Source organism: Lagenorhynchus albirostris, chromosome 11 (assembly GCF_949774975.1).
Source record: "Lagenorhynchus albirostris chromosome 11, mLagAlb1.1, whole genome shotgun sequence".
Classification (NCBI taxonomy): domain Eukaryota; kingdom Metazoa; phylum Chordata; class Mammalia; order Artiodactyla; family Delphinidae; genus Lagenorhynchus; species Lagenorhynchus albirostris.
Genome location: NC_083105.1, coordinates 20,709,605 through 20,736,169, shown reverse-complemented (window position 1 = coordinate 20,736,169; position 26,565 = coordinate 20,709,605). Strand labels below are relative to the sequence as shown.

Here is a 26,565-nt window from a genome sequence, read left to right as displayed (position 1 = left end):
GTCTACAAGAGACCCACTTCAGACCTAGAGACACATACAGACTGAAAGGGGATGGAAAAAGATATTCCATGCAAATGGAAATCAAAAGAAAGCTGGAGTAGCAATTCTCATATCAGACAAAATAGACTTTAAAGTAAAGACTATTAGAAGAGACAAAGAAGGACACTACATAATGATCAAGGGATCGATCCAAGAAGAAGATATAACAATAGTAAATATTTATGCACCCAACACAGGAGCATCTCAATACATAAGGCAAATACTAACAGCCATAAAAGGGGAAATTGACAGTAACACATTCATAGTAGGGGACTTTAACACCCCACTTTCACCAATGGACAGATCATCCAAAATGAAAATAAATAAGGAAACACAAGCTTTAAATGATACATTAAACAAGATGGACTTAATTGATATTTATAGGACATTCCATCCAAACATAACAGAATACACATTTTTGTCAAGTGCTCATCGAGCATTCTCCAGGATAGATCATATCCTGGGTCACAAATCAAGCCTTAGTAAATTTAAGAAAATTGAAATTGTATCAAGTATCTTTTCCAAACACAGCACTATGAGATTAGATATCAATTACAGGAAAAGATCTGTAAAAAATACAAACACATGGAGGCTAAACAATACACTACTTAATAACGAAGTGATCACTGAAGAAATCAAAGAGGAAATAAAAAAATACCTAGAAACAAATGACAATGGAGACACGACGACCCAAAACCTATGGGATGCAGCAAAAGCAGTTCTAAGAGGGAAGTTTATAGCAATACAATCCTACCTTAAGAAACAGGAAACATCTCGAATAAACAACCTAACCTTGCACCTAAAGCAATTAGAGAAAGAACAAAAAAACCCCAAAGTTAGCAGAAGGAAAGAAATCATAAAGATCAGATCAGAACTAAATGAAAAAGAAATGAAGGAAACTATAGCAAATATCAATAAAACTAAAAGCTGGTCTTTGAGAAGATAAACAAAATTGATAAACCATTAGCCAGACTCATCAAGAAAAAAAGGGAGAAGACTCAAATCAATAGAATTAGAAATGAAAAAGGAGAAGTAACAACTGACACTGCAGAAATACAAAAGATCATGAGAGATTACTACAAGCAACTCTATGCCAATAAAATGGACAACCTGGAAGAAATGGACAAATTCTTAGCAATGCACAACCTGCCAAGACTCAATCAGGAAGAAATAGAAAATATGAACAAACCAATCACAAGCACTGAAATTGAAAATGTGATTAAAATTCTTCCAACAAACAAAATCCCAGGACCAGACGGATTCACTGGCGAATTCTATCAAAAATTTAGAGAAGAGCTAACACCTATCCTTCTCAAACTCTTCCAAAATATAGCTGAGGGAGGAACACACCCAAACTCATTCTACGAGGCCACCATCACCCTGATACCAAAACCAGACAAGGATGTCACAAAGAAAGAAAACTGCAGGCCAATATCACTGATGAACATAGATGCAAAAATCCTCAACAAAATACTAGCAAACAGAATCCAACAGCACATTAAAAGGATCACACACCATGGTCAAGTGGGGTTTATTCCAGGAATGCAAGGATTCTTCAATATACGCAAATCAATCAACGTTGATACACTATATTAACAAATTGAAGAATAAAAACCATATGATCATCTCAATAGATGCAGAGAAAGCTTTTGACAAAATTCAACACCCATTTATGAAAAAAACCCTGCAGAAAGTAGGCATAGAGAGAAGTTTCCTCAACATAATAAAGGCCATATATGACAAACCCACAGCCAACATCATCCTCAATGGTGAAAAACTGAAAGCATTTCCACTAAGATAAGGAAAAAGACAAGGTTGCCCACTCTCACCTCTCTTATTCAACATAGTTTTGGAAGTTTAACCACAGCAATCAGAGAAGAAAAGGAAATAAAAGGAATCCAAATTGGAAAAGAAGTAAAGCTGTCACTGTTTGCAGATGACATGATACTATACACAGAGAATCCTAAAGATGCTACCAGAAAACTCCTAGAGCTAATCAATGAATTTGGTAAAGTAGCAGGATACAAAATTAAGGCACAGAATTCTCTTGCATTCCTATACACTAATGATGAAAAATCTGAAAGAGAAATTAAGGAAACACTCCCATTTACCAGTGCAACAAATGTTGAAAGCCCAGAGATAAACCATGGACATATGGTCACCTTATCTTTGATAAAGGAGGCAGGAATGTACAGTGGAGAAAGGACAGCCTCTTCAATAATTGGTGCTGGGAAAATTGGACAGTTACATGTAAAAGTATGAGATTAGATCACTCCCTAACACCATATACAATAATAAGCTCAAAATGGATTAAAGACCTAAATGTAAGGCCCTCAGAACTATCAAACTCTTAGAGGAAAACATAGGCAGAACACTCTATGACATAAATCACAGCAAGATCCGTTTTGACCCACCTCCTAGAGAAACGGAAATAAAAACAAAAGTAAACAAATGGGACCTAATGAAACTTCAAAGCTATTGCACAGCAAAGGAAACCATAAACAAGACAAAAAGACAACCCTCAGAATGGGAGAAAATATTTGCAAACGAAGCAACTGACCAAGGATTAATCTCCAAATTTTATAAGCAGCTCATGCAGCTCAATAACAAAAAAACAAACAACCCAAACCAAAAATGGGCAGAAGATCTAGATAGACATTTCTCCAAGGAAGATATACAGATTGCCAACAAACACGTGAAAGAATGCTCAACATCATTAATCATTAGAGAAATGCAAATGAAAACTACAATGAGATATCATCTCACACCAGTCAGAATGGCCATCATCAAAAAATCTACAAACAATAAATGCTGTAGAGGGTGTGGAGAAAAGGGAACACTCTTGCACTGCTGGTGGGAATGTGAATTGGTACAGCCCCTGTGGAGAACAGTATGGAGGTTCCTTATAAAACTACAAATAGAACTACCATATGACCCAGCAATCCCACTTCTGGGCATATACCCTGAGAAAACCATAATTCAAAAGGAGTCATGTACCAAAATGTTCATTGCAGCTCTATTTACAATAGCCCGGAGATGGAAACAACCTATATGTCCATCACTGGATGAATGGATAAAGAAGATGTGGCACATACATACAATGGAATATTACTCAGCCATAAAAAGAAACGAAATTGAGTTATTTGTAGTGAGGTGGATGGACCTAGAGTCTGTCATGCAGAGTGAAGTAAGCCAGAAAGAGAGACAAATACCGTATGCTAACACATATATATGGAATATAAGAAAAAAAATGTCATGAAGAACCTAGGGGTAAGACGGGAATAAAGACACAGACCTACTAGAGAATGGACTTGAGGATATGGGGAGGGGGAAGGGTAAGCTGTGACAAAGTGAGAGAGTGGCATGGACATATATACACTACCAAATATAAAACAGATAGCTAGTGGGAAGCAGCCGCATAGCACAGGGAGATCAGCTTGGTGCTTTGTGACCACCTGGATGGGTGGGATAGGGAGTGTGGGAGGGAGGGAGATGCAAGAGGGAGGAGATATGGGGACATATGTATATGTATAACTGATTCACTTTTTTATAAGGCAGAAACTAACACACCATTGTAAAGCAATTATACTCCAATAAAGATGTAAAAAAAAAATCTTAAAAAATGTATGGAAGCAAAAAAGACCCTAAATAGCCAAAGCAATTGAGAAAGAAAAACAGAGCTGGAAGAACCAGGCTCCCTGACTTCAGACTATATTACAAAGCTACAGTAATCAAAACAGTATGGTACTGGCATAAAAACAGAAATAGATGGAACAGGATAGAAAGAAATAAACCCACACACCTATGGTCAATTAATCTACAACAAAGGAGGCAAGAATATACAATAGAGGAAAGACAGTCTCTTCAATAAGTGTTTCTGTGAAAATTGGACAGCTACATGTAAAAGAATGAAATTAGAACACTCCCTAACACCGTACACAAAAATAAACTCAAAATGGCTTAAAGACCTAAATGTAAGACCAGATAGGATGAAACTCCTAGAGGAAAACACAGGCAGGACACTCTTTGACATAAATCGCCACAATATCTTTTTGGATCCGTCTCCTAGAGTAATGGAAATAAAAACAAAAATAAACAAATTGTACCTAATTAAACTTAAAAGCTTTTGCACAGCAATGGAAACCATCAACAAAATGAAAAGACAACCTACAAATGGGAGAAAATATTTTCAAATGATGCTACTGACAAGGGATTAATTTCCAAACTATACAAACAGCTCATAGAGCTCTATATCAAGAAAACAACCCAATCAAAAAATGAACAGAAGATATAGACATTTCTCCAAAGAAGAGATACAGATGGCCAAAAGGCACATGAAAAAGTGCTTGAAATCACTAATTATTAGAGAATTCAAATCAAAACTATAATGAGGTATTGCCTCATACCAGTCTGAATGGTCATCATCAAAAAGTCTAAATAAATGCTGGAGAGGGTGTGGAGAAACGGGAACTCTCCTACACTGTTGGTGGGAATGTAAATTGGTACAGTGACTATTGAGAACAGTATGGAGGTTGCTTAAAAAACTAAAAGTAGAGCTACCATAGATCCTGCAATCACAATCCTGGGCATATATCTGGAGAAAACCATAATTTGGAAAGATACACACACCCCAATGTTCATTGCAGCAGTATTTACAATAGCCAAGGCATGGAAGCAACCTAAATGTCCATCAACAGAGGAATGGATAAAGAACATGTGGTACATATATATAATGGAATATTACTCAGCCATTAAAAATAATGAAATAATGCCATTTGCAGCAACATGGGTGGACCTACAGCTTATCATACTAAGTGAAGTAAGCCAGATAGAGAAAGATAAATATCATATGATACCATTTAAATTTGGAATCTTAAAAAAAAAAGATACAAATGATCTTATTTCCAAAACAGAGACTCACAGACATAGAAAACAAACTTATGGTTACCAAAGGGGGAAAGGGGGGTAGGTGAGGGATAAATTAGGAGATTGGGATTAACATATACTCACTACTATATATAAAATAGATAACCAATAAGGACCTACTGTATGGCACAGGGAACTATACTCAATATTTCATAATAACCTATAAGCATCATTACAAAATCTGAGGAAGAGTATACATATATATATTCGGAACCGCTGTGCTGTAAACCTGAAACTAACACGATATTGTAAATTGACTATACTTCAGTTTTTAAAAAGTTGCTAAAGAAGTAGATCTTAAAAGTTCTCATCACAAGAAAACACATTTTTTTAATAATAAATAAAAGCAGAATCCAGAGTACTATGTAGAGCACTGCAACCAACTTTTACCCAAAGGGCATTTGCTGAACTGGGTAGACTTAACAGTTTGTTTTTTAAAGCTTTACATGGTTAGGGAATTTGAAAGGAAATAGAGAAATGACCAGCTTGTGAGTATAAATCGAAATATACACTACATAAAACCACAATATATTCATACTAGCGTCTGTCGTACAGCAATGGCCACATGCAACAGCACAGATAAATCTTAGTTGCACAATGCTAAAAAAAGCAAGTCTCAGAAGGCCGCGTACCGTATAGCATCCTTTCTAGAGAGTTCAAGACAAACAAAACTGAACAATATCATATTCAGACAAATGAATATACATAACAAAAATATGTTAATGATAAAAATGAAGTTCAGGATAAGGGAAGCAAAGAGATGAGATGAAGGAGGAGCCCAGAGGCGGATGTAAGTTCCCGGTAATATTTTAATTCTCGGGTTGCATGGAGGATTTATGATCGTTCATTATGTTATTAAACTATTAAATACATATACATAAAAGTTGCAGAAAAGAAGAACATGAATGGACCAATAAGATTAGTTATAAAAACTAAGAATTGTGATTAGTCCAATTTTGTGCAACAGAGGGCCAAAATAATGTTATAAAGAAATGCAAAGGATGAAGAACAGTCAAGATATTTTTGAAGAATAACAAGGTAGATATTTACCTTACATTAGATATAGTATAAAATCATAATAATTATATCAGTGTGGTGTTTAACATAAGAATAGAAAATGGAATAGAAATGAGAACTCAAAAATAAGTTGTGCAATAAAAATGTACTCACAAAATAAAACATACAGTATGATTCCATTTATATAGAATTCAAAGCAGATAAAACCAAGCACTGTTTTATTTAGGAACACTTGCATAAGTAGCATAGTTACAAAGAGAAGCAGAAAATTACAATAGTCATCACCTCTCGGGGTGTCTGGCTTTGCCAGTGAGGCATTTCTAAGCCACTGACCGTGTTCTGTGGCTTAACTTGGATGAGGTTCACTTATCATCTTTGAAATGTACATATGTTTTTATTTTCACAGTTTAAAAAAAAGGGAATGAATTAACTGGTGCTAGAATATACCTGGTGCTAGAAAAATAATGTTTGCAAGCCAATCATCCATTTCCTGAGAAATAAAAGCAGCTATAGAGAATTCACTAACTTACGCCAAAAGGGAACACCCCGCCTTTCCCGCATGTAAAATTGAAGCCAAGAAATTTAAAGTTTTTCTTTCTGAAAACAGTTCTGACTCACTTGGAAAAATCCTCCCAACATTAACACCACTGGGCTACATTGTATCTTGGAAGGTACTAGGCTAAAAGATCAGAAGAGTGAAACTCATTGATTATCTTAAGGCTTGGTGTCCTGGCTGTTTCTACAGAAGGGCAGGGAAGTGTTTTCTTTGTACAAGTGCCAGAGAACATGCTGCCGATCATTTTGCAAAAAAATTAGACTGCATCAAAAACAGAAACACGGGGTACAAATGACATCTGAGCACGGCCCTCACCAAAACCACTGCTGCGTGGAAAACACCAAGAGACCAGGGGTAGACTGCAGTGTGAACTGAGAGCTCCACTTACAGCAGTCATCTGCAAGCTCATAGAAGAAAAGAGTGAGTCCAAAATTTTAGAGCAGGGTGGGACACACCCTAAGTTTGTTGATAGGGAAAACTGATGTCCAGCGACACTTCATGAATTACCCAAGATCATTATTAGTCAGGCAAACCCCAAACATGGTTCCAGTATACTTTCCAGCACATAATTCTGGAGACAGCTGCCAGCAGCAAAGCAAATGACAAACTCATTGGCACCACTGAGTTTTAATTCCCTTAGAGTAGCAATAAGAAATTTTCTAGAGAGAAACTTGACTTTATGGTACAATGGCTTAAGAGAGTAGGAAGCCAGAAACCTGCTGCTTCTGAAAACAAACTTCCTAAGAATTTCACAACTTCTGATTCTCATTCTCAGAACCTAAGTGCCAATGTAGATGCGTTGTGTTCCTCTGAGTGCAGGTTAGCAGAACTCTGTGACAGATCACAAATGGATGTGTATGACACAGGCTGAACAAATAGATGCATATTCTCAACAACTTGATCCCTACATAGAAATTATCTAAAATGTTGCCAACTTACCATAGCCATGAGTATGTGGTTCCTAAATATTAAAAAGCACATGTAAAGAATATTTTTAAAATACTAAAAAAACATAAATTAACATTTAAAACCACCACTTAAAACCCTTTACCTTTTGCATATCGTATGTGTAGTTTTACAAATGGTCATTGTGTTTGATAATCTACTCTCGTTGAGTGATAAAAGTATTTCAACTTTCTAGTTTTCATACTTAAATTTAATGGCTGTTTATATTTGATGTATACTAGTTTATTCAGCTATGCTGAATAAAGGAATTCATTTATTTGTTATGAGTTTACAGCATGAATTTTAAGAATGACACATCTGAATCGTATTTTTTGGAAATGGTCAAGGAAAATGGTCTGCAAGATCAAGGAAAAACTATGATTTTCCACCCAGTGAATTTAGAAGGTATCTGAGGAGGAAGAGATTTGTCAAAATTCTTCAAATTAAAAGCCAAACAAGATCTGAGAAGCTAGGAGATGGAGCAGGCAAAACAAAGGGCGAAAGTCAAGAGCAGAGAAGAGCATAAATAGGAAAGGGACCAGTGGGTCCTGAAAAGAACTTCACTTTTCTAATGAACACTATTGTGTAGAAAGTTTAAGGAGTCAATGATGGTGACTCTTTTTTTTTAATTAATTAATTTATTTGTTTTTGTTTTTGGCTGTGTTGGGTCTTCGTTGCTGCATGTGGGCTTTCTCTAGCTGGGGCGAGCAGGGGCTACTCTTCGTTGTGGTACGCAGGCTTCTCATTGCGGTGGCTTCTCTTGTTGCGGAGCACGGGCTCTAGGTGCATGGGCTTCAGTAGTTGTGGCTCACCGGCTCTAGAGCACAGGGTCAGTAGTTGTGGCACATGGGCTTAGTTGCTCCGCGGCACATGGGATCTTCCCGGACCAGGGCTTGAACCCATGTCCCCTGCATTGGCAGGCAGATTCTTAACCACTCTGCCACCAGGGAAGCCCCAATGATGGTGACTCTTGAAGCAATCAGGTTCCCTCCTTTTATGTATACTTTTGTCTGATAATTAACCATGTGTATAATAAAAAGCATACTGCTCCTTTTCCGTCTAGAATATTTACTTGGACTATATTTGAAATATAGGTAGCTAAAGACAAATAAAGGAATTACATGTTATCTTAACTGGAAAACACAATTCCTGGTTCTTGACTACCTGTGCTCTGCAAAAAGTAAAAGAAGGTTAGAATAGTCTATGCAAACTTTTAGTCCTGAATAAAATTATTCTTCCTAAAATTTCAGGCGTTGTTTATTGGACCTATGACAGGAGCAGATTATGTAACAATATGTTAGAATGAGTGTTTTCAATGATTATCTAATCCTTATCATCACAGGGAGAACCAACAGTTTGAAGGCACTAACATTCACTTTTTTTCTTAAGTATGGTTGATTTACAACTTTGTATTAGTTTCAGGTGTACAACATAGTGATTTGATATCTTCATAGATTATACTCCAATTAGTTATTATAAAATATTGGTAATAATCCCTGTGCAGTATGTTACATCTTTGTATATTATTTATTTTATACCTAGTAGTTTGTACCTCTTAATCCCCTCCCCTATCTTGGCCCTCCCCCCCGTCCTCTTGCCACAGGTAACCACTAGTTTGTTCTCTGTATCTATGAGTCTATTTTGTTACATTCATTTATTTGTTTTACTTTTTAGATTCCACATGTAAGCAGAAACATACAGTATTTGCCTTTGTCTGACTTACTTCACTAAGCATATGGGTATATATTCGAAGAAAATGAAAACACTAATTAAAAAAAGATATATGCATCCCAATGTTCATAGCAGCATTATTTACAATAGCCAAAGTATAGAAGCAATCTAAGTATCCATCAATGGATGGATAAAGGAAATGTGATATATAGATATATGTGTATATACACACACGCAATGGAATATTACTCAGCCATAAAAAAGAATTAAATTTTGCCATTTGCAACAACATGGATGGACCTGAAGGGTATTATGCTTAGTGAAGTAAGTCAAAGAAAAACAGATTCATTCTTAATTTCAACACCAAGTACTCATCATAAATATCATGTTACTGGCAAAATAATCATGATACATTACTATTATATTCCATAGACACTAATAATAATTAAGATGATGATACTGATGATAAAGGTCACAGCTCATATTTTTGTAGTCCTTGATATTTTCAAGGATGCCCTGCATAGAAATTACCCTGTATCCTCATATGCAAATTAGTGCCAGCCTTAAGGTTAGGTGCCTGGACAATCATAGTTTTTATTCGGACAAGGGAAATTTAGTATGTTTACACAGAACTGTTGTAATAACCAAAATTTCCATATCTTCTCACATTTCTGGAGCGAATGAAAAGAACATTCAAAACACATGAACACTGTATGACATTGAGAGTCACTTCTCAGTCTTCCCACCTGAGAATAGTAATGATACGGTAAGGATAAAATGGAGCCTCATGGATCTAAGTTCCTAGGCTAGTGCTTGGCACTAGTAGATAACAGACATCTGTGGAAGTTGATGCTTACTCAGAAGTTACAGTTGGAGCGTATTTTAGGAAGGACTCTAGTGGCAAGTGGCAGAAATCCAGTATAAACTAACTTAAAAAGAAATTCATTGGTTCAGGTAACCAGCAGGTTGGAGGGGTGATATTACGTTAGTAATGACTAGATCCCAAGTCCCCAGCAGTGTCAGCAAGAGACCACCTTTCTGCTGGCTCTGCTTTTTGTTCAAGCAGGCTCACTTCACACAGTTTGTGATGCCCACCAGAAGCTCCAGGCTTTTACCTTCTGTGGGCTTCGTGATAATTCACTAAGTAATCATTCTAGCAGAAGATCTGGTGATGAGTCTCACTGATCAGGTCTGGCTCATCTTCTGAGCTGGGGTCAGCGAGGGGGAGAACTCTGCCCAGCCCACACGGATAATTCTTCAGAGAAGAAGAGAGATTCTTTTACCAGAAGAGATGCTGGACAAGCAAAACAACAGATGTCTAGTATACAGAAACTTTGTATACTTTTCTCCCGTGAATGAGGACTACATAGTGGGGATGGAAGAGATTTGGGAGTCAGGAAAATCATAATTTGGAATGTACCACTCTCCTGTGTGTTTATAGATACCGAGACTACCGTGACCCTCCTCATTCACTGGTGCCCTACGGCTACACACTGCAGTTCTGGCATGTCTTAGCAGCCCGACTGGCTTTTATCATTGTGTTCGAGGTAAGTTTTCTCAACCAACTCCTTTATTTCCTTTGACATAATGAAGTAACTAGAAGTAATGAATGAATGTGAGTTATGAGAACTTTCAATATGATTATTTACGTCCAGAAGCAGGATAAGTAATACTATGTAATCTCTTTCTCTTCTTTTTCTTCTCCTTAAAGTACTTGAATTTTCTAAGAAATATTTGAAAGTCCAGGGTTGACTTTTAAAGAATAAGTCAGGAATCATTGGTCCTAAATTTATTTTTTTAGTTTTTTTTTAAATTTATTAATTTATTTCATTTTTATGGCTGCATCTGGTCTTAGTTGTGGCGCGCGGGATCTTTGTTGAGGCATGCGGGATCTTTCGCTGCAGCGTGCGGGCTCTTCGTCGCTGTGCACGGGCTTCTCTCTAGTCCTGGCACACGGGCTCCAGAGCACACGAGCTCTGTAGTTTGTGGCACGCGGGCTCTCTCGTTGAGGTGCGCGAGCTCAGTAGTTGTGGCGTACAGGATTAGTTGCCCCACGGCATGTGGGGTCTTAGTTCCCCAGCCAGGGATCGAACCCGCGTTCCCTGCATTGGAAGGTGGATTCTTTACCACTGGACCACCAGGGAAGTCCCATTGGTCCTAAGTTTAATATTCTAGGGCTGCTGTTCTTAAAATTCAGGAAAATTGCAGTTTTTCCATCCCCACTCCCAGAGATTCTGATACATTATGTCTGCAATTTGTTTTTCACAGCCCTCCAAAATGCTTCTGATGTTTAAGGACAATGTTTGGAAAACACTGAACTGAGTGTTACAAGTGGTAGCCTCTGATTATGCATCATCATGACATTACTTATAAAGTATAATCTGCCTAGTAATTGCCTGTATTATGTGTCAATAAAAATACACCATCTATTTTCTTTTAGTCTTTAAGAAAAGTGCTACTAAAAATAGTTTGCATTCCCATAACTATACCCATGAATGGAACTTTCATCTCTCTTGTTACATACTTATATTAAAGCCAGATTAATACAAGTAAAGGCTGCCTCTTGGCTCAGACTAGAAGTTTCCTATTCAGGCATACCTCGGAGATATTGTGGTTTTGGCTCCAGACCACTGCAATAAAGTATTTCACAATCTGTGAAGCATTTCAAAATATTTTCTTAAAATTTTCATAATAACACCCACTTTGTGGATGAGGAAACTGAGGCTCAGAGTGACTTATCCTCAGGTAAACAGATAGCTCTTAAGTGGTAAAAGTAGAGCTGGAATTCAAACCTGGGCTTTCTGATTCCGCAGTATATTCTTCTCGCTCTCCTTTGCATTTTCTGGCCTTTGCTTCTCCACCTTCTTTCCTGAGTCCTCTTCTCATTTCCTGTATGGTGCCATTACACCAAGTTCAGTCCTCACCTATCCCTGTGACTCTGTTTCCTCTCACACCCACCCCCTGGCCTTATTCCACTCCCCAGACACACCAGAGGCTCCACATCCCTGTTCTCGACCAGCTCCCAGCGCTCTTTCCGCTAAGGCTGCACAGTAAACCTGACTCTGTTGTATTCTCCCCTGTGTTTTTAGCACCTCGTGTTTTGTATAAAACACCTCATTTCATATCTGATCCCAGACCTCCCAAAAGATCTAAGGGATCGAATGAGAAGAGAGAAGTACTTGATTCAGGAGATGATGTATGAAGCAGAACTGGAGCGTCTTCAGAAGGAACGAAAAGAGAGGAAGAAAAATGGAAAAGCACACCACAACGAGTGGCCGTGACCAGGTCGGTGAGAAGTGTTTCACGGTCTGAAACCTCTCCTTGGCTGGGAGGGGCGCTTTCAACTCCCTGAATCAAAGCTTGCCATTGCTCTCCTGATAGGGGTGCAAATAAATCCTCTAGGAGATTTCAAAACCAGTTTGTCTCTTACTAAAATTGCACATTTAACTTAACCTTCCCTTTGCACACAACTCCTGCAACTCTTCTCTGTCTCCGTGTCATACTCTGGCCTGGCAGCCAAGGTCTTCATGAGTCGGCCTAGGTGGCCCTTGAAATAAACCCTCCTCCCCCTTCCACTCTAGCCTGGCTATTCTCTTTCATCAGAAAGAAGGGGCATGTTACCATGGGGATATTAAAGTCACTTTTTCATCTCACCCAAGATGGCCTTCCCTCCGTCACCCATTTATTGTTTCCTCCCAGGCTGATCCATGTCGGGCCACACCCGCTAAGGTTTCCTCAGACTCATCAGCCCACCGAGACTTACTCTTTATAAACACCTCTGGTTACTGCATCAATACCACATATTGATATGTGTTGTTAATTTGTGATTTTCAAATAGTTATTAGGCTTCCCCAGCACAACTGTAAGCATCTTTAGGAAAGTCTCTAGGGACTGTAATTTATTCTTCCAGCTGGTTAGCACAGCGGTAAGTACTTGGCACCCATTAAATGCACATTTAATTAATAAAGGTTGGGTGCATTACGCTTAAAAACACTGTAAGAAACTTTCATGATGTTCCCACATATCAGAAAGTTCTTCTGAAACCTTCTCTCTGGCAAGGCAATTACTATCTGTGTGTCCTTGGACAAGTCACTTAACTTCTCTGTGCCTCAGTTTCTTCAGTGATAAGATGAGCCCTCAGTTTTTATCCTCTGTGAATCTAGTATTCCAGCATTTCTTTTGCCTTCCTTGCCTTCATTCCCCTCTCTCCACTTGTTTGGAGACTAACTTTGAAACGTTTTCCAAAATTTGGCCTCCAAAAGAAAAATGAGATATACAGGAAAAAATGTATGTTTTTCACTTTTCATATAGGTTACAATATAGCAGATATCTACAGAGATGTTTGTTGTTAAAATTAGTGAAGTTTTATCCTGCATTAAGAGTCCAGGAGGTTATTGTGAGTTGGGTATGAGGGTGGACTTGGAGGATATCACCTAGACCCCAGGCCACAGGGATAATATAATAGTATACAGATGTTGAATTGGTTCTGCCCTCAATTCCAAAGTAGGCCTTGGCTTCACTCAAGGCAAGAAATGTTTTGCTACTTAGTAATTTTGCCATTTTCCAGATCTGCCATTTGGCTATACGAGTTCAGGAAAATTAATTTTTCTGAGCCTGCTTATTGGGTGGAACTAATTTGCAGCTCAAATAATGTGAGACATTCACAAAACATGTGAGACATTCACAAAACAAAATGCTTTGTGAATGTGAGACATCCACAAAACAAAATGCTATCAAATACTATATCGGATTTGCACTGTTCTTAAGCGTTGCATTGTAGTCCAGTGGATCTAGATCTGGCTGGACTCCGTTCTCTATCTGTATGACCCAGGGTGGAACATTCCTGTGGAGTCGGTGTCCACATCTTCAAGAGAAAAGGAGTTGGACTAAACAATACTTTAAGAGCCTATCTGGCTTTAACCTTCTGGGATTCTATCATCTGCTCCAAGCCCCTGGCCCCCTGCACCCATCCTGACCACCTTTTCTCTGGCTCTGGTCAGCTTTCAGAGGAGAAAGGCTGACTATCGGACGGCTTGAGTTGGGGTAGGAGGCACACATTATTAGTGAAGAGAACTGCTCCAGTGCCCAGAGACCAGCGAGCCACGTTAGACTATCCTCACCTCGGGGCTGTGCTGGGCTACAGGGCCCTTCACACTTGAGAGTTCCTTCTAGCCTCAGCATTATGGGTTGGTTACTCCCCAAAGAGGACATCTGTGCATTTTGCTTGAAAGCATAGTCTTTCTGTCTCTATTTTCCCAACAGTTGGCAGGAAGTCACCTTCCTTCAGACTGCCTTTCTGACTCAGTCTGTTCATCTGTAAAGCAGGCACGGCAATGTTTATGCCATACCTGACTTGGTTCGGGGTTACAGATTCTTCGAATGCCTTTGATTCACACTAAGTACAGACCATTGTACATAACGTCCTTTAAGCCATCATGTGTACTTCGGATTTTAATACTTTTTTTTTTTTTTTTCTCCCAGGTAACAGTTCATTTGCAGGCCAAGGACCTGAATTCTGTTTACTTCTCCCAGCTGTGCAAAAGCACATTCCAGTGAATGACTAAAATGCAACCGCAGTGCATGTCGCCGAGGTCGGCAGTGGCAGGGGGGTCAGCACTCTTAAAGGACTGCCTGGGAAACCATGCTGCTGTGAAATCACATCGCAGCCCAGCACACAAATGCTATCCATCCATAGACCATTCTTGACCAAACAAGCATGCACATCATGGGCAGTTACATTCTCAAGTTTTTAAAACCAAGGGGAACTTGTATACTGGGCCTGTTTTTCAGCCTGTTTGCTACCTTTTTTGCATTCTATCCCATGTGAATTTTACAGACACTGGGCTGAAAAGGGTATTTGGACACCTGGACACACATTCCTAGAATGTCACATGGTCCTAATTCCGTGTCACCAAACAACACAAACAAGACCCTGTTTACAACTTTTCTTTCTTTTTTTTAATTTCAGATCTTTCTGAGGAGATTATATATGACATATCTATAGCTATGTGTATGGCCATAGATGTATTTCTGTGTGTACATATGTATAGTCATGTATTCTTACATATGTACATACAAATACAGAGATATATAAAAGTACATAGAACTTCCTTACTTGTAAATAGCCAAAAGGTACTGACATGAATGATGAATTTTCACATTTAAATAATCATCAACATGAAGCCATGTTTAATGCTCGTATAATGTGATGCGATAAAATTCAAAATAAATTTATGCACATGGAATATTTTTAGCCGGGTCTTCTGAAATTCTGTTGTAGTTTCTTCTCACAGAATACGAGGAATCATAGAGTGGGGGTCTTTAAAGAAAGTCTGTCACTCCCAAACACTCCTGAGAAATCACTTCATCCTTCGGAGAGACTACATTTTTCTTCCTAACCTACCTTTTCCATATGGCTTCCATTCTACCTTCTTAGAGAGGGTGCCGAGCCAACTCATGAGAAATCACTCAGAAGAGTTTGGAAAATGCCACTGACGCCCTTTGTTGAGGAAATGTCAACTATAACCAATGATACGTATGATGCTTTGATTACCCTGCCTGCTAGTATGCTCTGCTGATCCCAGCAAAGGGACTGTCTGTCTGGATGGGGGAAGGGGGGGGGGCTGGTGGGGGAGTTTCCTTCTAAGCAACGCCTGTTGTTGTAATTACTCTTCTCCCAGAGATTGCAGAACCCGACTTTGAATTATGTTATCAGCTGGCCTGTGCCAGTCAGGGAAATGGGAATGCTCCCATTACCGCATCCATCAACACTGTCTCATTCTGGCTGCGGATTCCCAAGAACCTTAAATGTTTCCTTAGATGGGAACAGTTGGTCAGAGTGGCTTTGGGCAGGCTAGAACTTCAGCCATTTTGTAGTTTCTTTTTTAGGACTCCTTCTGACCTGATGTTCCTAGGAGTGAAATGCAGTTAACCCTTGAACACCACAGCTTTAAACTAGGAGGGTCCATTTATAAACAGATTTTTTTTTCAATAAATACGTAATACAGTACTACAGGACCTATGATTGGTTGAATCCATGAACCGTGGATACGGATGGCCAACTGTAAAGTTATATGCAGATTTCTGACAGCACGGAGATTGGCACCCATAACCTCTGCACTATTCAAAGGTCAACTGTACTAACCCTAGCAGAGCCTAAACTAAGGAGACGTATTTTATGGGAACTGAAGACAAGCGGCCATTGGCAGAGTTTTCTTTTCAATCATGGCTAAGAAGTCTGTGAAATATTTCACATCAGCCCTGGGGAAAGGAATTTCCAAGGAAAGTCTCAAAAGATGAAATACAAAGAGATGCTCCAGACAGACAAATTGCTCTACTGACCCAGTATTGTGACTTTTGCTTGTTATGCCTGAAGCTCTACCTCTAAGCATCATGAACCAATAGATCTTTGGATTTAATACATCCATAGCTTCTCTCCTACTCCTTGGAGCAGGAAGAGTGGCAGACGCAGGGGGAAGGAATGTGAACCCTCCTTGGGTTTGCAATGGGCCATGAACATTCAGAACTGGTAGAGGACCACCCAACGCACTGGTCAGGATAAGGAAGTAAACATTTGTTAAGTATTGCTTTCTACCTGGTCTGAGTATAGACTGAACCTAAGACTCTGGCCGGAAATATCTTTTGCCCATGGAATTCTGCCTTTGCTATTGCAAGTGCCTCTGGCAATCACAATCCCTGATGCATTTCTAGCATATAATTCTTCTCTTTCCTCCCTTCCTCTCTGCCTCCCTTCATTTCTTTCTACCAGCACAGTGAATACACTCATTCATCTTCCCTGTTTTGGGTACAAGGAACACATAGTGAATATCTTAAGATGTGTTTAGGTTTGTAGAAGAGAAAGGCAAAGAAGGTTGTAAAGGGTAATTTCTGAGGGACTTTGTAAGAAATCAAGTGTTGGGAGTGACAGCACCCAAATAGTGACATAGTGACTTTCTGACTTCCTTCCCTGTCCCAAGAAGAAAACTAACAACTATTCATGGATAAGACACACTAAGAAAATCCTAGAACATGGCGGTGAGGCTGAAGCACCTCCCCCGCACCACAGAGACCGAGACAGACAACAGTATGGAGGTTCCTTAAAAAACTAAAAATAGAGCTACCATGTGATCCAGCAATCCCACTCCTGGGCATGTATCCAGAGAAAAACATGGTTTGAAAGGATAAATGCACCCCAATGTTCATTGCAGGGCTGTTTACAATAGCCAAGACATGGAAGCAACCTAAATGTCCATCAACAAAGGAATGGATAAAGAAGATGTGGTACATATATATAATGGAATATTACTCAGCCATTAAAAAGAATGAAATAATGCCATGGACGGACCTGGAGATTATCATACTAAGTGAAGTAAGTCAGACAGAGAAAGACAAATACCTCATGATACGAATGAACTTATTTACAAACAGAAACAGACTCACAGAGAACAAACTAATGGTTACCAGGTGGGAAGGGTGGTGGGAAGGGATAGATTGGGAGTTTGGTACTGACATGTACACACTGCTGTATTTAAAATAGATAGCCAACAAGGACCTATTATATGGCAGCAGGGAAGTCTGCTCAGTATTCTATAATAACCTAAATGGGAAAAGACTTTGAAAAAGGATACATATATATGTATAACTGAATCACTTTGCTGTACACCTGAAACTAACACTGTTAATCAACTATACTCCAATATAAAATAAAAATTTAAAAAAATCCTAGAACATAGGGGTGAGGCTGAAGCGCCTCCCCCACGCCACAGAGACCAAGACAGGCGATATTAGAAGGTAAGAAGAATGGCTATATGCTGACCACATTACCCCTCCCCCAGGCCAGCACAGCATCACACTGAGAGGTCCTCCCCTGAGCCTAGGGTTCCTCTATTGGGAAATGAGACCCCAGGGTGAATATCTAGCCCCCACTGTGTTGTGGGTCGCTTCTTGGAAGCCCCCACTCTCATCTCACCCCACAGAAATCGGGGAAAATCTATGGGGCTTGACCACTGAGAATCTAATTATGATAAAGAAGCAGGTAGGGGCTTGCAACAACCAGCACTCGGATCTTGATGGACCAAGCTCCTACCTGCAGGGCCCAACCAGCAGTCCCAGTCAGAGGCTTTGCTCACCTGCAGAGCCACGACTAGGGAACTCAGTAGGGTGCAGGTCTGCCTGATTCAGGTCCTCAAATGAAGAACCTTGCTAGCCCTGGAGCCAGTTCTGCCCTACCCAGGCAGGGGAGCTGAGTCATAGCCCAGCCCACTGCCGAGTGCAGCTCCCAGCACCCCCTGACCAGAAAGCCTGGAAACTACATAGCTCAGGAATGCTTGAGCACAGAATGGCAGGCTGAGCTGAAAATCACAAAGTCTGTGTCACCACAGGACCAGGGCACTTGGAAAGAGCGGATCAGATTGAGTCAAGACCACAAACAGGGAGCCTTGCCAGGCCTGCAGGTGTCCAGGGCTCTGTCCGGGGAGGGAAACTAATTCATAGTCCCACCCACTACTGAGTGTAGCTCCTGGCCGCTCCTGACCAGAAAACCTGATCCAGAACACCTGAGAGCACGCTTGGAGCTGGCCTTCCCATTTCACCCAGGCAGAGGAGTTAAATCATCACTTTATCCACTGCTGACTGTAGCTCCTGGCCCACCTGACCAGAAAGCCTGGCCAAAACACCTGGAAGCTACATAGCTCAGCAACACTCAGAGAGTATGGCAGGCAGAGATGATTGACTGAAATGCAAAGCCAGCAGCCCTGTTTGGCCCCCTGGGGCATGGGTTGACTTGCGTCAAGACCACAAAGAGCCTTGCCACCCTTGGAGACGATTCTCCTGCTCTATCTGGGCAGGGAAACTAATTGTTGCCTGCCCTTTGCTGAATACAGCATTCAGCTTGCCCAACCATAGCACACTGGAAACTGTGCAGCCCATCCAACAGCCTTGCATACAGTGGTACTTGAACAGAGAACACAACCCATGGCTTTTCTGTCTGCAGAGCAAAACCAGTGACCTTATCTGGCCATAGAAATCAGTGCACACTCTTGCCTGATTCAGATCCCCAGACGATGAGTTGTGCAGGCCCTGGAGCATGTCCTGCTGCCATACCAAGGCAGAGAAGCTAATCCACAGTTCTGCCTACTGCTGAGTATAGTACCCAGTTCCAACTATCTAGTAAGCCTGACCAGAGAACTCTGGTAACCACGGAGTCCATCCTACAACCTCACCTAAGTAGGGAACAGAGCCAGAATTCTTATCCAACTGCTTTCAGCCAGCAGTACCCACCCCAGACCCCAGTTTGGGCAGTGGGCTCACCTGAAAATACACCCTGATAGCAAGCCCCACCTGCCCAAAGTTATTACCAGCAAACATGTCCAGAAACCCAAACTGAGCCAAATGGTGAAGAACTGTCTGTGTCAAAGAGAACCTATAAAGTCTGGAATTGGAGACCATTTACTAAAATGCACAGATGTCAACGTAAGGAATCAAGGATCAAAAAAATCAGATAAACATGACACTGCCAAAGGACACAAATAAAGGTCTAATAATTGAACCTAAAGAAATGGAGATCTATGAATTCAAAGAATTCAAAATGATCCTCCTAAACAAATTTAGTGAACTATAAGAACACACAGCAGACAAGTAAACAATCAGGAAAACAATGCTAAACAAAACAAGAAGTTCAACAAAGAACAGAAACCATAAAAATAAAACAAATCCTAGAGCTAAAAATTACAGTGACTGAACTGAATAATTCAAAAGAGAGATTCAAAAACAGACTTCACCATGCAGAAGAAGGAATCAGTGACCTAGAAGACAGGACATTTGAAATTGTCCAGTCAGGGGAGCAAATAGAAAAAAGAGTGAAGAAAGAATATGTGACTTATAGGACACAATTAAAAGAAACAATAGTGGCATTATGGCAATTCCAGAAGAAGAGAAAGAGACAGAAAGAGTATTTAAAGCAATAATGGCTAAAAACCCCCCAAGCTGAGGAAAGAAATGGATGCCCAGATTCATGAGGCCCAAAAGTCCCCAAACAGGTGAACCCAAGGAGGGCTACACCATGACACATTATAATTAAGTTGTCAAAGTGAAAGACAAAAAGAATTTTGAAAGCAGTGAGAAAAAAGAGTGGAGCTACATACAAAAGAACCTTCATAAGACTATTGGCAGATTTCTCCACAGAAGCTTTGCAGGCCAGGAGAGAATGGGATGATATATTCAAAACATTGAAAGAAAAAAACTGTCAACCAAGAATTCTATACCTGGCAGAGCTGTCCTTCAGAAATGGATAAAGACCTTTCCAAACAAAAGCTGAGGGAGCTCATTAACACTAGAACTGCCTTACAAGAAATGCTAAAGGGAGTTCTTTATGTGGTGGTAAAAGGATGCTAATTAACATTACAAAAACACAAGAAGGTAGCATAAAACTCAGTGGTAATGTTAAATATAGTGTCAGACAAAGATTCTATAATATAGTAATGGTGGTGCATAACTTATTTACAACTCTAGTTTAAAAATTAAAAAACAAATGTAGTAGAAAATAACCACAACTACAATAATCTGTTATTGGATACACAATATAAAAAGTATGTAAACTGTAACATCAATGTGAGGCAGGAAGTAAAAGTATAGGAATGCTAGCAAAGTTAAATCGTTATCAGTTTAAAATAGGGTGTTAAAATTTTAAGGTTTTATATGCAAATCTCATGATAACCACAAAGGAAGAGCCTATAGTAGTCACACAGACACACACACACCATGATAAAGAAATAAAGCATACTGATAGCAAAAGACATCAAAATAGAAAAAAAGATAGCAGTAAGAAGAAACAGTGGATCTACAAAACCATTAGAAAATAATCAATAAAATGGCAATCCATTTAAATGTAAATGGATTAAATTCTCCAATCAATCAAAAGATACAGAATGGCTAAACAAGATCCAAAAAAAAAGAAACAGGATCCAACAATATGAGACTCATTTAGCCTTAAAGACACCCATCAACTGAGAGTGAAGGGGTGGAAAAAGATTTCAGCAAATTGTAGTTAAAAAAAAAAAAAAGGCAGGGGTAGCTCTATCAGACAAAATACATTTTAAATTAAAAATGGTAAAAAGAGGCAAAGGTCAATACATAATGATAAAGGGGTCAACCCATCAAGAAGATATAATTGTAAATACACATCCAATATCAGAGCACCTAAAAATGTAACCCAAAACTAACAGAGCTGAAAAGAGAAATACACAGCAATATAATAATAGTTGGGGACTTTAATACCCCACTCTCAACAAGATAGATCATCCAGATAGGGAATCAATAAAGAAACAGGTTGGAACAAAATTATACACCAAATGAACCTAACAGACATACACAGAGCATTCTGTCTGACAACAGCAGAATACCCATTCTTCTCAAGTGCACATGGAACATTTTCTAGGATAAACCATATGTCAGGTCACAAAACAAATCTTAGCAAGTTGAAGGAGACTGAAATCATACCAAGTATCTTCTGTGATCACAATGGGATAAAACTAGAAATCAGTAACAAGATGAAACTGAAAAATTCACAAATACATGGAAATTAACACTCCTGAACAACCAATGGATCAAAGAAGAAATTAAAGGTGAAATAATAAAATCTCTTGAAACAAAAATGGAAACACAACCTACCAAAATTTATGGGATGCAGCAAAAGCAGTTCTAAGAGGAAAGCTCACAACAATAAATGTCTACATTAGTAAACAAGAAAGATCTCAAACAACCTAACTCTATACCTAAAGGGACTAGAAAGAGAAGATCAAACTGAGCCCAAAACGGACAGAAGGAAATAAAGATTAGAGCAGCAATAAATAAAATATAGAACAGGAAAACAATAGAAAAGAGTGATGAATTAAGAGTTGGTTCTTTGAAAAGGTAAACAAAATTGAGAAAACTTTAGCTAGACTAACCAAAGAAAAAATAGGAAACAAATCAAAATTATAAATGAAAAAGGACACATTACAACTCATACTACAGAAATACAAAGGATGATAAGAGACTACTATGAACGACTATACATCAACAAATTAGACAACTGAGAAAAAATGGAAAAATTCCTAGAAACATACAACCTACCAAGACTGAATCAAGAAGAAACAGCAAATCTGAACAGACTAATTACTAGTAAAGAGATTGAATCAGTAATCAAAAATCTGATGTCAAAAATTCCAGGACCAGATGGCCTCACTGGTGAGTTTTACCAAACATTTAAAGAAGAATGAATGCCAATCCTTATTTTAAAACTTCCAAAAAATCAGAGAGGAGGGAACACTCATTTTCTGAAGCCAACAGGGGCCTGATATCAAAGCCAGAATAGGACACTACAAGAAAATAAACCTACAGGACAATGTCCCTGATGAATACAGATGCAAAAATCCTCAATAAAATAGTAGCAAATCAAATTCAGCAGCACATGAAAAGGATCATTCACCATGATCAAGTGGGATTTATCCTTGGAATGCAAAAATGGTTCAACATACACAAATCAATAAATGGGATACATCACATTAATAGAAAGAAAGAAAAAATATATGATCATCTTAATAGTGGCAGAGAAAGCATTTGACAAAATTCAACGTCCATTCATAATAAAAATTCTTAACAAATTAGGTAGAGAAGGAATGTTCCTCAACATAGTAAAGGCCATATATGACAAAGCCACAGTTAACAACATATTTAATGATGAAAGGTTAAAATCTTTTCCTCTAGGATCAGGAAAAGACATGGGTGCCCACTATCACCATATTCAACATGGTACTGGAAGTCCTAGCCAGAGCAATTAGGCAAGAAAATAAATAAATAAATGCTGTAAGAATTGGAAAGGAAGAAGTAAAATGGTCTCTATTTACAGATGACATGATTTTATATATAGAACATCCTGAAGACTCCACAAAAAAACTGTTATATCTAATCAACCAATTCAGTAAAGTTGCAGGACACAAAATTAACAAACAACATCAGAAGCTTTTTATACACTAACACAAATTTTCTGAAAAAAAAATAAACAATCTCACAGAGGCAACAAAAATAAGATATTTAAAAATAAATTTAACTGAGGAGGTGAAAAATCTCTACCCTGAAAACTACAAGACATTGATGAAAGAAATCAAAGAAGACACAAATAAATGGAGAAATATCCCTTGTTCATGGATTGGAAAATTTAATATTGTTAAAATGTCCATACTACCTAAGCCATTTATAGATTTAATGCAATCCCTGTTGAGATTTCAATAGCATTTTTTTTTTTACAGAAGTAGAAAAGACTATCTTAACATTTACATAGAACCACAAAAGACCCTGAATAGCCAAAGAAATCCTCAGAATAAAAGAACAAAGAGGGGGGCAACACACTTTCTGATTTCAAGCTATATTATAAAGTTACAGTAATCAAAAAAAAAAATATGGCTGGTTCAAGATGGCAAGGTAGGAAGAACCTGAGCTCACCTCCTCCCACAGACACACTGAACCTACAGCTAAATATGGAACAATTTCCTCTGGAAAAAAACAAAAAAACAGAAAAACCCCAAAACTAGGTGAGCAACGCATTGGGAAAAAGATAAAAAACCCACAAAGTGGGTAGAAGAGGCTGAGACACAAACTCACCCTAAACCCCACCCCCCCCCGTGACAAGCTACAATCAGAATTCAAAACCTGGACCTTCTCCCTGAGGAGGAAAGGGTTTGAACCCCACATCAGGCACCACAACTTTTAAGGCCTGCACCTGAGAGATGAGCCCCCAAAATAGCTAGCTGTGAAAACCAATAGGACTCACATCCCTAAGAGCAGAGCAAACTGATAAATGGCTTAGAGGGTTCACATGCTCAGACGCACTCATCCCAGGGACTAACACAGAGGCAGCCAATTGTGAGGTGCTTAGGTTACTTATACAGAAAACAAGTTGGTGGTAGCTAGAGGCAGGGTCAGGGAATGGGTGACATGGGAGAGGCAGTCAAAAGTTACAAACTTCCAGTTATAAAATAAATAAGTCATGGGCCTATGATGTACAGCATGGTGATTACACTTAATAATACTTTATTGTATATTTGCTAAGAGAATAGATCTTAAAAGTTCTCATTACACACAAAAAATTTGATAACTATTTGTGATACTGGATCTTAACTAGACGTACTGTAGTCATCATTTAGTAATATACACATACTATATAGAAATACCAAATTATTATGTGGTATGCCTGAAACCAATATAATGTTATATGTCAATTATATCTCAAGAAAAGACAAATAAGTATAGGGATATAATGCACATGATGACTATAGCTAACACGGCTGCATGGTATATTTGAAAGTATCAAGATCCTAAGAGTTCTCACAAGGAAAAAACTTTTTTTTTCTTTTTCTTTTTTGTATTTATATGAGATGATGGATGTTAAACTTATGGTAATCATTTCACATTTTATGTGAGTCAAATCATTATGCTGTACATCTTAAAACTTATACAGCACAGTATGTCAATTATATCTCAGTAAAACTGGGAAAGTAAAAAGAAATCAAGTGTTTATTGAACGAATGCATGCAAAAACAAACAACATAGCCAGCAAAAAATTAGCATACGTTTCTGATGAACTCTGTTTCCCAGTGTTGATGGTGGAATATGTTAATTGTCAGGTGTAATGAGTAGGCTGTCATTTGAGGAGTTTTTAATATACCTAATCTTATGAGTCTTCATAAGACTAAAATATTAGAACTATCCTACTTCAACACTATAATCTTCATTAAAACCTCACCTGTGTGGATATAAAGTTATCCAAATAGTTGGCAGGGGGTTAATCGTGGAACTGGCAAAATCTTACCTTAGCTGATTTTTTAAAATGGAAATCTCTCTAGAAATAACTTTCTATGTAAATTTTCTATAAATATGCTTTCCAGGGGGTCTTAAATAAAGGAAATTGCAACCCATTTATCCTTCCTTTGATGATTCATTGCATTACTGTAAGTATAGTCTAATGTACACTAGAGACAGATTAAGAATACAGCAGAGGGCTTCCCTGGTGGTGCAGTGGTTGGGAGTCCGCCTGCCGATGCAGGGGGCGCAGGTTCGTGCCCCGGTTCGGGAGGATCCCACATGCCGCGGAGCCGGTGGGCCCGAAAAAAAAAAAGAATACAGCAGGGGCTTCCCTGGTGGCGCGGTGGTTGAGAGTCCGCCTGACGATGCAGGGGACGCGGGTTTGTGCCCCAGTCCGGGAGGATCCCACATGCCATGGAGCGGCTGGGCCCGTGAGCCACGGCCGCTGAGCCTGCGTGTCTGGAGCCTGTGCTCCGTGGCGGGAGGGGCCACAACAGTGAGAGGCCCGCGTGGCGCAAAAAAAAAAAAAAAAAAGAATACAGCAAATGCCCCCGGCAGGCAGCAGACCCTCCTGGATTCAAAGGGAAGTTCTGGTAAAAGTCCTAACTCTGCATCCTAGTCCTTCAAACCAGCCACTCTACTTACATAATGTTTCTTCACCTCAGTACCAACCTCCATGCTAGCCAGGATCTCCTCACATCCCCTAGAAGAGCAGGTTCCTTCACTCCTTCCCAAGCTTTACTTACACCTTCCTCCATGAACCACACTCCCTGGAAAAACATTTTTCCTCTCTTCTTTGCCTAGTCAGATTATCTCTAGTTTTAAGGTCTAGCTCAGACTTCAACTTTTCAGCAAGTGTGTCTCCCAGCTAGTCCTGTCCACTGGGCTCCCCTCTCCCCAGAAGTCTCCTATCGCACAACCTGCCCCACTCACTCAGACTCTTTCCCCATGTGTTATTCCTCCACTGGTGCATGCATATCTGTCTATATCCCCAGAGAGCTTGTAAGTGATAGAAATCAAGAACCCCACCTTCACTTTCCCCAGTGCCTAACAGAGCGTCAAGTATTTAGTGCTTATAGGATGCAATCAGTGTTAACTCATTTTCCCGTAAATAAATTTCAACATGAAAGAGCCAAGTGTAAAACCTCAATTCATACAATCCTCTTAGTGAAGAAGTTAAACCCACTTAAGTCCAGCTATTGTTTTCCCAGCAGGGATATTGAGTAATTTCCCCACATCACCCATTGACTATCTGGTTTTAGACACCAATTTTATAATATTTTCAACAAAAAAATTAAGGAAGCTTGCTGAATAATGTTTCTGTGGCATGAGTGGTTTTAAATACTTGAAGTATTCAATTTGGAGCCCATTAATATCCTGGTAGGGAGGGGTAAATACTAAAGGTGTTATCAGTGGAACCCTATGCACAGCTGCACTCAGCTTGCCTAGACCTTAGCCCTCAAGGAGGTAATCTTTAACTTTCATTAATTCAGACCTCACTAATTAGGAATTTGTGATCATTTAGAAGGGCTGGGGTCCAATATGCAAAGCAAATCCAGTGAACAAATAGAGGA

At 39.2% G+C, this 26,565-nt stretch overlaps 1 protein-coding gene across 1 annotated transcript in view; it reads left to right on the top strand.

Annotated features, from left to right (window-relative positions):
* The window catches only part of ANO4 (anoctamin 4), a 454,222-nt gene extending 439,251 nt beyond the window's left edge, over positions 1-14,971 (top strand). The window contains exons 28-30 of the mRNA XM_060165661.1: positions 10,596-10,701; positions 12,244-12,439; positions 14,636-14,971. Of these exons, the coding sequence (XP_060021644.1) occupies positions 10,596-10,701; positions 12,244-12,435 (298 nt within the window). The 3' untranslated portion in view covers positions 12,436-12,439; positions 14,636-14,971. The remainder of the gene's footprint in view (positions 1-10,595; positions 10,702-12,243; positions 12,440-14,635) is intronic.
* The last annotated feature ends 11,594 nt before the right edge of the window (positions 14,972-26,565 follow it).